Source organism: Diabrotica virgifera, chromosome 3 (genome assembly GCF_917563875.1).
Source record: "Diabrotica virgifera virgifera chromosome 3, PGI_DIABVI_V3a".
NCBI classification, from domain to species: domain Eukaryota; kingdom Metazoa; phylum Arthropoda; class Insecta; order Coleoptera; family Chrysomelidae; genus Diabrotica; species Diabrotica virgifera.
Genome location: NC_065445.1, coordinates 259950765 through 259965000, shown reverse-complemented (window position 1 = coordinate 259965000; position 14236 = coordinate 259950765). Strand labels below are relative to the sequence as shown.

Genomic DNA, 14236 nt, shown 5'->3' with positions numbered 1-14236 from the left:
ATATATATATATATATATATATATACGGAATTCTGAGGTTATTGGGATATGCAGCGGTGAAATAAGTGTACTCTTTTAACTAAGTTTCAAGCTTTCGAAAATGTTTATTTTCATCATCAGGAATAACTGAAATAAAGTGCTACTGTTAGTACAGCATCCTCGAAAACATACAGTACAAGGTGTAAAGGTTTAAAAACTTACGTTATTGAGATTTGCTTTCCGTGGATGTTATACTCACAGGTGACAAATTCACGCACCACTCATTGATTGAGTCAAATATTAAAAAATACATGGTGTAAAAGACCAAATTGACAAATTATTTTCTACACTAACACATAAGAAAAAGACAATTAAAAAGGTTTACATGCCACGTGTGCCGGCAAGTGTGAAATGTGAGGTTAGAAGTCAATGTCATTCCTGGACATACGCAAATGACACCACTTCTTCTTTTTTCTTTGTCTTATGTAGTACTAATACTTTAAGAATACACATCAAAAATTTACCAGAGTTTTGTTTGAAGTTAAAAACCAAAATTATAAATAATTTACATTTCAATGTACTGAAAGCTGGAAACTTTACAATGAATCAGTTGATAAGACATCATTGAAATGAGGATAGTTGTCTAAACATAATAGATATGAGTAAATAGAGCTTAATTGATTTATGTCACTCCTTTTGTTCATTGCATTAGAATTCTGCGAAATGAAAGCCATCTCTAAGAACAGTCTTTTAGTATAGTTGGATTCAGAAGCTAAAACTCTGACCGATTGTGACGTTCCGCCCCTTATAGAATCGATTATTGATGGGAAGATATTATTTAACTATCCAAAATATTATTTAATTATTTTCAGAATTATTTTCTTTCAATGTTTATTCAAATAGAACTTAAACCCATCTCAGAATTTTTAAATGCTTGATGACGTCACATTTAAAACGTGGCAACATTGGTTTCCCCACTTTGACAGCCAATGCTTAGTAGAGGGGTACGAAGGATTCAGCTGTGAACGTGAGCCTTGGATTGCCATTGTTTCTCGAGTGTTCGGTCTGAATCGTAGTGTGCGGGGTCATTAGACTCAATTATTCACCTCTAATTCTCAGTTCCAAATTGATTAAATATTACAATAAAAGTATAGTGAAGTTATCCAGCAGCAGTGGATTTGAAGAATTTTAGAGCATACTATATCCAATGAGTTCTACCCCGGTAAATACACATTTTATTAAGTATTTTATTCAGCCATTTTGGAAGTCCTTGACATTTGCTAACTAAGTTTCACATAGTCTATTTTCATGGTTTTTATGTTTTATTTTCATGGATCAAACTCATCTAGAGATAATTCAATATTCGTTGTTAATTTGTGCTTCCAGTTGGAAAATAGAGCTAATTTAAACTCCATTTTTTATATTCCTTTCAAGTCTACAGAACTCCTATCTTTTGAACGATGATCAAATAAGTATCCATCGCTTAGTCTTACTATATTTCATCCTTGTATAATATATCTATATACCGGTGTATATATTATAATAAAATATTCTTTCACAGTAATTATATTTTGTATTTCAATTGGAAATTACTTGTGTTATTTGACCAAGGTCATCTGATAGCAACCTGATAAAAGGTCAAGCTGTCTAGTCATTCAAGTTTTTGGACTTAATGACCTATTTCTTCTTATTCCCATAGGAATAAAAACACCTCCTCGTATCTCTTGCTTCTTTTTTTTGACATTGGTAGATTGGTAGTAACACCACACTGTGTTTTTTTTAGCACCTACCATGAAATCTTAAAGCCACCCTACAACAACACCAAGGCCAGACCACACAGAGAGAAACAATCAATAGGCGACCAGCCTGGATTATTTCCACATTTTCTTTTTTTGAGTACCTCCAGCTGCTTTCCAACAGTTTTGAGTACCTTCAGCTGCTTTCTACCAGTCTTCCTCTCCTGTACCTCCAGCAGGACAGCTGCTAGCGAGAGTTAGCACCCTTGGGTGCTCATTACATCAACTTCAAGATTAGGAAAGAGTGGTTTGTTTGGGAACATTTACTGTGCTCTTATTAAAGACAGACTGGTTTTGTGATATTTAGTACATTTTTTTTTATAGTTCAATTGCACACACATTTTTCCTGCTTTATATTTTTTATAGGTTTTTTTTCTTTACAACATAATATTTAATTGATAGCGTTCCCCAACACTCTGCAATCTATAAAGGTATAAATTTCTGAGCTCAGATATTTTCCCTGATAATAGTAGTCGGTACTCTTATCTTGATTATTTTTAGGCTGTGTTCCACTTTTGTATAATTATTTAAACTCATTCCATTATTTTAGTATATGTTTAATTAAATTTTTAAAAATTAACTTCACATATTAGTCAAAATTGTAATTATTAACTTTATTTAACTTGAACTTATTAACTTTACTTAACTTTAACTTATTAACTTTATTTAACTTTAACTTTAATTTATTAAATTCATATGAACTTCTGGATTCTAATCCCTCAGATTAGTTTTTGGTTTCACTTGTTATTATTACTATTATAAACCACGAGTTAGGAAAAGGATCTGTGTATCCACTCGTAGGTTTATTTATTCAATAAGGCTTGTGCCTGTCCCACTCACAGTGAGGTATTTATATGTTATATATAGTATCAGGTAGTATTTAATTAAGGTGTACGTATTATAAACGTACAATTATTATTTGGTGAGGGTTCTACTAACCTAGTTGTAAGTTGTACTTCCTGTATTAGAGGTACCCGTAGTCAGTTTTTCTAACCTTATAAAGAGTATTCTTAGATCATAGTTGTATGATGATTTTGTAATTGACTTTCACTAGTATCACTTTTTCCTGTCATGTTAGAGTTACACACTAGTTACTTGTCCTAACTCAGAGATTGTTAAAAAGATCTAGTAGTTACATTCAATAAATATACATTTATTGTGATTTTTTTTTTTCTTATTACTCCTTTATTTTTAGTAGTATATTTTATAATTTAATAATCTTTAATAACTTTTCACATACTTGTACTACAAATTTAACATACTCTATAGCAGCGTAGAATACCTGGAAGAGCGTTAACCTAGTTATCCTTCTTCTGGCGCCCAAAAATTCATTCTATTTTCAGTATATTATTATATTTACTCTATCTATTTTCTGAACATTATCTTCATATCTTCTTTTCGAGCCATCATTGTCACTTCCTTTAATCTATTGTCTGGCCAAAAATAGCCGTGCAAATTGGCCGAATCCTTCCTTGAGTGTCAAGTGGCCCTTCTCATACATATTTAGCTAGCCATTCAAGTTATATCTATCTATTAATGATTTCTCATCTCTAGTCCTGTATCAATTCGATATTCTTTGTCTTGGCATCCTTCCATACAAATACTACTACAAAGTTGTATTTTAGTTACTCCAGCTTCTTCAACGGAGAAGCCACACATTTTTGTCCTTTGGCTACATTAAGTAGATCTTCTTCTTTTTACTACTTCTGTTGGAGTTTACCACTCCCTTTTCATTCACTCCAACAGAAAATCATCGGCTAGATGTGACATCGGCTTTCCAACGTGGTGGCTTTATTTTTGGTCTGAGACAGTATTCATTTAGGTCAATTCTTCTCTTTTATCTGAAATCTCTTTGTTATTTCCGTTTGGTATCCTATACACATATTGTTACTTATTTATTTTATTTTTAATTTCTGATACATATCAGGTATTCTTAAACGCTGTTTTGATTTTTGTTTATATTTTGGGACCTCATTATAGTATATGTTTGTGCAGCTTACATTCTGGGTTAGATTTTGAATTTTTATTGGGAACTTATATTTAATATTGCTATTAATAATATAATTCATATAACAATTTTATTTCTTCAGTCAATAGTGGTATAGTTGGAGGTACAACTAAGTGTTGATTATTATTATTATTATTATAGATATATATTTTTTCTAGAGTGGTGGTAAGTTACATATAAATAAAAAAATTTACTTCCAGTATTTAGGTAGTAGGTTTACTTGAGTATACAATATTTATTGGATTATTTATCCATTTATTTGATCTTATATATTTATTTGATCTTATTTATTAGATTATATACTGCATTATATATATATTTTTTTTTTTTGCTGGCTATTTTGATTTTGTTGGTGTGTTGCTGATATTTTCTCGGTTTATATTATATATATTTTGCGTGCAAACTTTCATATTTTCATATTTTTCATATTTCTGTTCTTTGGACTATTTGTCAATAACTTTGCTCTCATCATGTGTGCTTTTAAAGCTGAACATCTTCTGGTGGATGAATTGGATTATGAATTAAAGATTCGGGACATAATGCCAGAGGAGTCGACAACTGTCGATAAAAAACGCAATCTTTTGAGAGGTGCTTTGAAACAAGAAGCTGGCAATAGAAGTTTTCTCCAAATTTCAGCTGTATCCCTTCCTTTTGAGGAACAACAAAAAGGAATCACTGAAACATTGGACAGCTTGTCTAAAAAAATCGAAAAGTTTAGGGGAACTGTAAAGGATACAGAGTATGCGCGATTAACATCTCGTCTAGGCCATATTTCTGCCCGTGTACACTTGCTACACTGTCCTTCTGAAGAACAGGAACCGTTCAAGAGGTCTGTTTCTCTTAAAATATTAACACTAGAGGGTGAACTTGATTCTAGAGTTAACCCCATTGCTACCTCTACTCCTAATGCTTCAGTCAATGTACCTAGCTTTACGTACTCCAAACCTGTTCAAGTACACAAATGGGGTATTTCATTTTCAGGTGAAAAACAGCACACTGATGTGATGTCATTTTTAGAAAGGGTTGAATGTCTTCGAATATCTAGAGGTGTTTCTGAAGAGGATTTGTTTGCTGCTTCTGCTGAGTTGTTCACCGGGACCGCTTTTACATGGTTTATGAATAACAGGGGTAATTTTTCTTGTTGGTCTGATCTGATTAAAAAGTTGAAGTCGGATTTTCTTCCGTATTCATTCCAGGATGATTTATTGGATCAAATTAAGAATCATAAGCAGAAACCTGGGGAATCTGTTACTATGTTTATTAATACTATATTAGGTATGTGTAGTCGTTTAGACACTCCTTTGTCAGATTTAGCTAAAATTAAAATCATCCTTAAATGTCTATTGCCCTTTTATCATCAACAATTAGCTCTTATGGACATTCAGAACATTGATGACCTTACTATAAAATGCAAACGTTTGGAGGAAACGTTATCCTGGTCTTCTCAACCTCCATCCACATCTCGATCCTCTTCTAACTCTTCTTCTCAGCCAACTTCCTTTAGGCAACGTTCTTGGCTAAATAAGGGTCATGAACATAATGTTTCGGTTGTTAGTTCTCTTGTCTGCTGGAATTGTGATCAGCCTGGTCACCCATTTTACAATTGTGGGATTCCTCAAAATCGTATTTTCTGCCATGGTTGTGGCCGAGAGAACACCCTTAAAAGAAACTGTTCTAAGTGTTCGGGAAACGACACGTCGGAGGTCCGTCCCCTGAACGTTTCTCCGTCCAACATCCAATCAGGGAATCAAACCCCATCGTCAAACGAAACTGCTGGACCAAGCACATCCAGCAACCCAAACCCATCTTCACGAAAAGGGAAAGGGGTGTCGTTCAAGAAAGCAGCACACACCACAAAACAAAATTAAACCAGAAATTTATTTCTATAGATAATACGTTAGATTCGCTTGATTCAAATGATCACAGATGGTCATTTACAAACGCTTCTTTGATTGGTAGTGTTCAACGTAACAATAATAATTGTGATAGTAATGTGGTTCCATTATCTATATTAGATTCTAGTTTTGTTAATGATGATGATACGTCTGGGTTAGTTCCATATAACGGTTGTAGACAACCAAATACTTTAGATCTAGATATTAATTCGTTATTAGTTAGGAAACAAAATGATAATAGGCCATATCTTCCTATTCAAATTTTAGGACAATCGTGTTTAGCTTTGTTAGATAGTGGCTCTAATATTTCATTGATAGGGGCACATTCGTTAAATTTATTGAAAAATTCTAGTATTCCCATTATGCCCATTTCATCTTTGCAAGTATCTACTGCAGATGGTACAGTTCAGTCCATTACGGGCAAACTCCAAATTAAAATCACAGTGGCAGATTTATGTAGGGAAATTACATTTTATGTTATTCCTTCCGTGCAGAATTCTATAATTTTAGGTATGGACTTTTTCAATGCTTTCAATAGTACCTTAAGTTGTTCTGATTTTTCTTTTTCCATATCTGAATTTAATTTATCTACCCTTAGTGCTATTCACGATTTTGCTAGTTTATCAAGCTCTGAACAAAGGCAATTAGAGAGTATGATCTCTAAATTTACTACTCTTTCTTCAAAAGACAAACTAGGTCGTACGTCGTTAATCTCTCACACTATCGAAGTGGGAAATCCCACTCCTTTCAGATTATATCAGTACCCCATACCTCAAGCCTGGCAGGCAGATTTAGAAAAGGAAGTAGATTCGATGCTTGCTTTAAATATCATAGAACCTTCAACATCGTCCTACTGTTCTCCGCTCTGGTTAACGAAGAAGAAGGATGGATCCTTCAGGATCTGCTTTGACGGTCGAAAACTAAACAGTATCACAACTAACAGGGATGCTTATCCTATCCCCAGAATAGATGTGATTTTGAGCAAACTTCAGAATGCCAAATACATCTCTTCTATTGATTTGTCTAAGGCCTTCCTACAGATCCCACTGAGTGAAGAGAGCAAGAAGTATACTGCTTTTGCTGTCAGTGGTAAAGGATTATTCCAGTTTGTCACCATGCCTTTCGGTCTTGTTTCTGCTCCTCAGACAATGTGTCGTCTGATGGATTTAGTCATTGGTCCACCGTTAGAGCCCTATGTTTTCTATTATTTAGACGATATTTTGGTTGTCACTCCTGATTTTTCCCTTCATATGGAAATTTTAGATAAGTTATTTTTACGTCTTAAGGAAGCTAATCTAACGGTCAATCTGGATAAATGTCAGTTTTGTCGCCCTAGTCTTAAGTTCTTGGGTTATGTTGTGGATAACCAGGGGCTGAGGACTGATCCTGAGAAAATAGTTGCTATCAAAAATTTTCCTATACCAAAGACCACCACCCAAGTCCGTAGGATATTGGGAATGTGTGGCTATTATCGGCGATTTGTACCGTCCTACTCTACTTTGTTGTCACCTCTTACTGATCTTTTGAAGAACAGGAAAAAGGGACAGACCATTACTTGGACTCCTGAGGCTGACGAAGCTTTTAGGCGCGTTAAAGATGCTTTAACGAGCGCTCCGGTTATGATGTCACCTAATTTTGATGAGCATTTTTATCTAATGACAGATTGCTCTAATACAGCTTCTGGAGGCGTATTATTTCAGTTGAAAGATGGCTCCGAACACCCCATAGCGTACACTAGTAAGAAGTTGAACAAGGCCCAGAAAAACTATTCAACTACGGAGAAAGAACTCTTAGCTATCATCCATGGGTTAGAAGCTTTTCGTTATTATCTGGAAGGTCGTAATTTCACTATAATTACTGATCATAGTTCCTTAGTATGGCTTCATAGTATGAAAAACCCTTCACAGAGGCTTTCTCGATGGATATGCAAACTGGCTGCCTATTCATATAAGATTGTCCATAGAAAGGCAAACGGGGTAGTGGTCGCAGATGCTCTTTCACGTGTCCATGATATTAATGTCCTAGATCTGTCCTCTTTAAGTCCTGATATGTGGTATCAGAATATGATTGATAGGGTTACTCAAGACCCACAAAAATATCCTGATTTTAAGGTAGAGAATAATATTCTGTACAAACACATCTTAAGTCCGATAGAGTCCTTATCCAATATGTCGGAGTGGAAAATAGTTGTACCTACGCCAAATAGGGAAAATATTCTGCATATGTTTCATGATGAAGTTACGGCGGGTCATTTTGGTTTTTATAAGACTTATCACCGTATTGCCGAATTATATTATTGGCCTGGTATGCGGAAGTCTATAAAAAGGTACATTTCTAAATGCATGGTTTGTGCTACTTGTAAACCAAGTAACCTACCACAGGCTGGACTTATGGGTTCCTTCAGGAACATAAATTTTCCTTGGCAGATGATCTCAATGGATCTCATTGGACCTTATCCTCGGAGTTACAAGGGTAATACCTATTGCCTGGTAGTTGTGGATTATTTCACTAAATTTCCTTTAGTTTGTCCCCTTCGCCAGGCCACAACTCCAGCAATTTTAAAATATTTGGAGGAACAAGTCTTTTTGGTGTATGGTGTTCCTCAAATTGTGTCATGTGACAACGGTCCTCAGTTTGTATCGAAGGCCTTTAAAGATCTTCTAGCTAAATATAAGGTTCAAAAGACCTTTTATAATGCTGCCTACCATCCACAAGCAAATCATACTGAGAGAGTAAATCGCAGTATTGTCACAGCTCTAAGGTCCTATACTTACCCTGATCACAGAGCTTGGGATCAATATATTCATTCCATAGCTCAAGCCATAAGGACTTCTGTCCATGAAGTTACCCAGTGCTCTCCAGCATATTTGAATTTTGGTAGGAATGTGGCTTTATCAGGTGATTATTTTGGTGTAATTTCAGACAATTCCGAAAATCTTCCTCAAATATCTGAGAAACTTCATCGCTTAGATGATCTCCAGGCGTTACCTCATATTTTCGCAGACATTAGGAAGAAGTTAAAAACTTCTTACCTAAGGAACCAGCAGCACTATAATTTGAGGAAACGAGATCTGCGATTCTTTGTTGGTGATCGAGTCTTAAAGCGCAATTTTGTCAAATCCAATAAGGGTGATGCCATTTCTGCAAAGTTTTGCCAGAAATATGTCCCATGTACTGTCTCAAGGGTAATATCTCCTTTGATTTATGAATTAAAGGACAATTCGACTAATAAGCGAATTGGTCAATTTCATGTAAAGGATTTACTGCCTGACAACACCATGGACGATGTGGATTCTTCAACTTCATCGGAAGAAGATTAGCTTAACAGGGTTGTTTAAGCTAATATCTTCCTGTGTTTGCCTTTAATTAGTTTTATTATGGTATAGTATTTTAGTTTAAATTGTTAATCACCAGATAATGCCTGACCATAGCAATTTTTATCCTTCGGCATGGCTTGATGATTTCTCACGTATTAGTTATTAGGTACCGAATTCTTGTGTAATACCGCTTGTATGAGTTTATTATTATTTTTTTGTATTATAGATTGCATTTGAGTCATTATCGACAAATATTCTCAAATACTAATCCAGCCAGTAGTATTACCAAGTTAATAACCTCCACTTGTACTCTTAGTTTTGTACTCAACCTCTCAGAATAAAAGGGCTGTTGATTATTATATATTAAGATATTTGGATGTGTGGGCTCATACAAGTATTCTTGCTTAATATAGATGGAGCTATGTTACACTACCATATCTTAGATTCTGTGTTATATCTTGGATATTTGATTACATACCTATTATTTTTTTTTATTGTTTTTATATCATGTCATTGGATTTGCCATATTGGAAAGAAGTTGTGGTTGTTAATTTGTTATTGGGTTACTTTATTGATATTTGTCACAGGTACCTTAAATACTTTATATTAATTCGGATTCTTACTTCCTCCACAGGATGATTCTGGAATGAATTTGGAATTTTGATTTATAAATGAATTCTTGAGTCCTTCATATTTCTTCTTATGAACTAGTCTGTTAATGCTCAAAGTTGGTGAATACGTGGGTTCGAAGTTCAGCAACTGATCACTGCTATCCGATTTCGTAATCCATGTCTTTCTTGTCAGAGTAGGCAGATGTTTATCCATGATAATATTTCTGGTTGGGAAATGGTGTACAACACTTCCTAACCATTCTTGTGCAATTGTTCCAAATATTCCAGGCACATTTTCACACGATAATAGGGAAGTCTAGTTTGCTTATTTTATGTCTCTTAGTTCATAGTATATTGATGCTTGACTTTCCATAGACGTAGAGTCGTAATGTTAGTGATTAACCCACTGGGACAAATTATTGATTTTCTTTTTAGTAGATTCCCTCTTCTTTCCTTAGGCATTAATTGTTGCTTAGATTCAGGAATATCTCCTGGATAATCCTATGTATGTTCACATGAATATACAGTCTTATGAAAGATTGGGAGCTCGTTCCCGTCATATTTTGTATTTACCATGGAGTCATAGAACTTATAAGTTCATCCTTTATTTTTACTATTTAGTTTCGATAGGCTCATATTACCGGATGAGGGTAGATCTAGAGCTAATTTAGTTAGTTATTTAGTATTAGTGAGAATTGGTCCATAAATCTTCCTGATCGTTCTTCTTTGGATATGCTCCTATAAATCTGGTGTCCATTGCTAGTCCGATTTTGGATTAAGTGTCCGATTCTTCACTTATTTTGTTTATTTGGTTGTATAGGTTCGTATTACCGGATGTGGGTGTACGTAGACCTAATTTATTTATATGATTTAGTATGGATGTGAATTGGTCCATAAATCTTCCTGGTCGTTCTTCATTGGATATGCTTTTGTGAATCTGTTGTCCATTGATAGTCTGACTTTGGATTGAGTGTCTGATTCCACATTTATTTTGGTTAATGTGTTTGCATTCCTTTGGTATGTTCACTATTTATATTAGTTGGTATTGGTGAAAATTATTCTATAAATATTCCTAGTTGTTCTTCTCTGGATATGCTATTACGAATCTGGTGTCCATTGCTAGTCCAATTTAGGATTGAGTGTTTGATTCTTCACTTATTATAGTTATTGATTTCATTGGTGACTTTAGTATATGTACTTGCGTTATGGTATGAATTGGCTCTCACCTTTGCCTGGTTGTTCGTCCTTGGATATACTCCTTATAAATCTGATGTCCATGGATAGTTCAACTTTGGATTTACTGCCAATTCGACACTTATTTGTCATTATAAATTATGTCTCATCTTTAGCACTTTTACTAGGACTTCGGGTCATATTTTGCAATTTCCGGTATTTGCTGCAGTGACCATCCTACTTTCCCTTGATTATTAGTGGTGATTATTTGTAATCTTGCGAATCAACGGGGAATGATACACTAAGCACTACTACTCTAGTTTAATATTTTGAAAAAAAAAAAAAAAAAAATTTTTAAATAAAATTTTTTTTTCTGGTGGTTGAAAGGGAATGTGACGTTCCGCCCCTTATAGAATCGATTATTGATGGGAAGATATTATTTAACTATCCAAAATATTATTTAATTATTTTCAGAATTATTTTCTTTCAATGTTTATTCAAATAGAACTTAAACCCATCTCAGAATTTTTAAATGCTTGATGACGTCACATTTAAAACGTGGCAACATTGGTTTCCCCACTTTGACAGCCAATGCTTAGTAGAGGGGTACGAAGGATTCAGCTGTGAACGTGAGCCTTGGATTGCCATTGTTTCTCGAGTGTTCGGTCTGAATCGTAGTGTGCGGGGTCATTAGACTCAATTATTCACCTCTAATTCTCAGTTCCAAATTGATTAAATATTACAATAAAAGTATAGTGAAGTTATCCAGCAGCAGTGGATTTGAAGAATTTTAGAGCATACTATATCCAATGAGTTCTACCCCGGTAAATACACATTTTATTAAGTATTTTATTCAGCCATTTTGGAAGTCCTTGACATTTGCTAACTAAGTTTCACATAGTCTATTTTCATGGTTTTTATGTTTTATTTTCATGGATCAAACTCATCTAGAGATAATTCAATATTCGTTGTTAATTTGTGCTTCCAGTTGGAAAATAGAGCTAATTTAAACTCCATTTTTTATATTCCTTTCAAGTCTACAGAACTCCTATCTTTTGAACGATGATCAAATAAGTATCCATCGCTTAGTCTTACTATATTTCATCCTTGTATAATATATCTATATACCGGTGTATATATTATAATAAAATATTCTTTCACAGTAATTATATTTTGTATTTCAATTGGAAATTACTTGTGTTATTTGACCAAGGTCATCTGATAGCAACCTGATAAAAGGTCAAGCTGTCTAGTCATTCAAGTTTTTGGACTTAATGACCTATTTCTTCTTATTCCCATAGGAATAAAAACACCTCCTCGTATCTCTTGCTTCTTTTTTTTGACATTGGTAGATTGGTAGTAACACCACACTGTGTTTTTTTTAGCACCTACCATGAAATCTTAAAGCCACCCTACAACAACACCAAGGCCAGACCACACAGAGAGAAACAATCAATAGGCGACCAGCCTGGATTATTTCCACATTTTCTTTTTTTGAGTACCTCCAGCTGCTTTCCAACAGTTTTGAGTACCTTCAGCTGCTTTCTACCAGTCTTCCTCTCCTGTACCTCCAGCAGGACAGCTGCTAGCGAGAGTTAGCACCCTTGGGTGCTCATTACATCAACTTCAAGATTAGGAAAGAGTGGTTTGTTTGGGAACATTTACTGTGCTCTTATTAAAGACAGACTGGTTTTGTGATATTTAGTACATTTTTTTTTATAGTTCAATTGCACACACATTTTTCCTGCTTTATATTTTTTATAGGTTTTTTTTCTTTACAACATAATATTTAATTGATAGCGTTCCCCAACACTCTGCAATCTATAAAGGTATAAATTTCTGAGCTCAGATATTTTCCCTGATAATAGTAGTCGGTACTCTTATCTTGATTATTTTTAGGCTGTGTTCCACTTTTGTATAATTATTTAAACTCATTCCATTATTTTAGTATATGTTTAATTAAATTTTTAAAAATTAACTTCACATATTAGTCAAAATTGTAATTATTAACTTTATTTAACTTGAACTTATTAACTTTACTTAACTTTAACTTATTAACTTTATTTAACTTTAACTTTAATTTATTAAATTCATATGAACTTCTGGATTCTAATCCCTCAGATTAGTTTTTGGTTTCACTTGTTATTATTACTATTATAAACCACGAGTTAGGAAAAGGATCTGTGTATCCACTCGTAGGTTTATTTATTCAATAAGGCTTGTGCCTGTCCCACTCACAGTGAGGTATTTATATGTTATATATAGTATCAGGTAGTATTTAATTAAGGTGTACGTATTATAAACGTACAATTATTATTTGGTGAGGGTTCTACTAACCTAGTTGTAAGTTGTACTTCCTGTATTAGAGGTACCCGTAGTCAGTTTTTCTAACCTTATAAAGAGTATTCTTAGATCATAGTTGTATGATGATTTTGTAATTGACTTTCACTAGTATCACTTTTTCCTGTCATGTTAGAGTTACACACTAGTTACTTGTCCTAACTCAGAGATTGTTAAAAAGATCTAGTAGTTACATTCAATAAATATACATTTATTGTGATTTTTTTTTTCTTATTACTCCTTTATTTTTAGTAGTATATTTTATAATTTAATAATCTTTAATAACTTTTCACATACTTGTACTACAAATTTAACATACTCTATAGCAGCGTAGAATACCTGGAAGAGCGTTAACCTAGTTATCCTTCTTCTGGCGCCCAAAAATTCATTCTATTTTCAGTATATTATTATATTTACTCTATCTATTTTCTGAACATTATCTTCATATCTTCTTTTCGAGCCATCATTGTCACTTCCTTTAATCTATTGTCTGGCCAAAAATAGCCGTGCAAATTGGCCGAATCCTTCCTTGAGTGTCAAGTGGCCCTTCTCATACATATTTAGCTAGCCATTCAAGTTATATCTATCTATTAATGATTTCTCATCTCTAGTCCTGTATCAATTCGATATTCTTTGTCTTGGCATCCTTCCATACAAATACTACTACAAAGTTGTATTTTAGTTACTCCAGCTTCTTCAACGGAGAAGCCACACATTTTTGTCCTTTGGCTACATTAAGTAGATCTTCTTCTTTTTACTACTTCTGTTGGAGTTTACCACTCCCTTTTCATTCACTCCAACAGAAAATCATCGGCTAGATGTGACACGATTCGTAATTCATTTTGTGATGTTCTTTATTAACATGTTCGGCAAGAGCAGATCTTTCAGGATATAATCTGCTATCACTGCGGTGACTAACTAAACGACTACCTAAATTGCGTGCGGTTTGTCCAACATATACCAAATTACAGTTGTTACAGGGAATCTGGTAGACAACGTTATAACAATCCCTAATGTCACTCTTGTCCTTAACCTTTGAAAATATAGATCGTGAAGTTAAAGATGTTTTAAAGGCTATTTTCAAGTTAGGGATGTCTTTAAACAGTCTAGCCAGTCT

General features: G+C 34.0%; 2 protein-coding genes across 8 annotated transcripts in view; one reads left to right on the top strand and one right to left on the bottom strand.

The window, feature by feature from the left end:
* LOC114324758 (uncharacterized) overlaps nucleotides 1-14236 on the bottom strand; it is a 1163158-nt gene that overhangs the window by 926443 nt on the left and 222479 nt on the right. The gene's annotated exons all lie outside the window — the stretch shown is intronic.
* LOC126881713 (uncharacterized) lies at nucleotides 776-6011 on the top strand. Its single transcript, XM_050646139.1, has 2 exons — nucleotides 776-1201; nucleotides 1763-6011. Exon 2 carries the CDS (start codon nucleotides 4254-4256, stop codon nucleotides 5649-5651), a length of 1398 nt encoding a protein of 465 aa, XP_050502096.1. The 5' UTR covers nucleotides 776-1201; nucleotides 1763-4253; the 3' UTR covers nucleotides 5652-6011.

Bases quoted from the DNA above. Each gene is read 5' to 3' on its own strand.
- LOC126881713 (XM_050646139.1), top strand. From the start codon at position 4,254: ATGTGTGCTTTTAAAGCTGAACATCTTCTGGTGGATGAATTGGATTAT.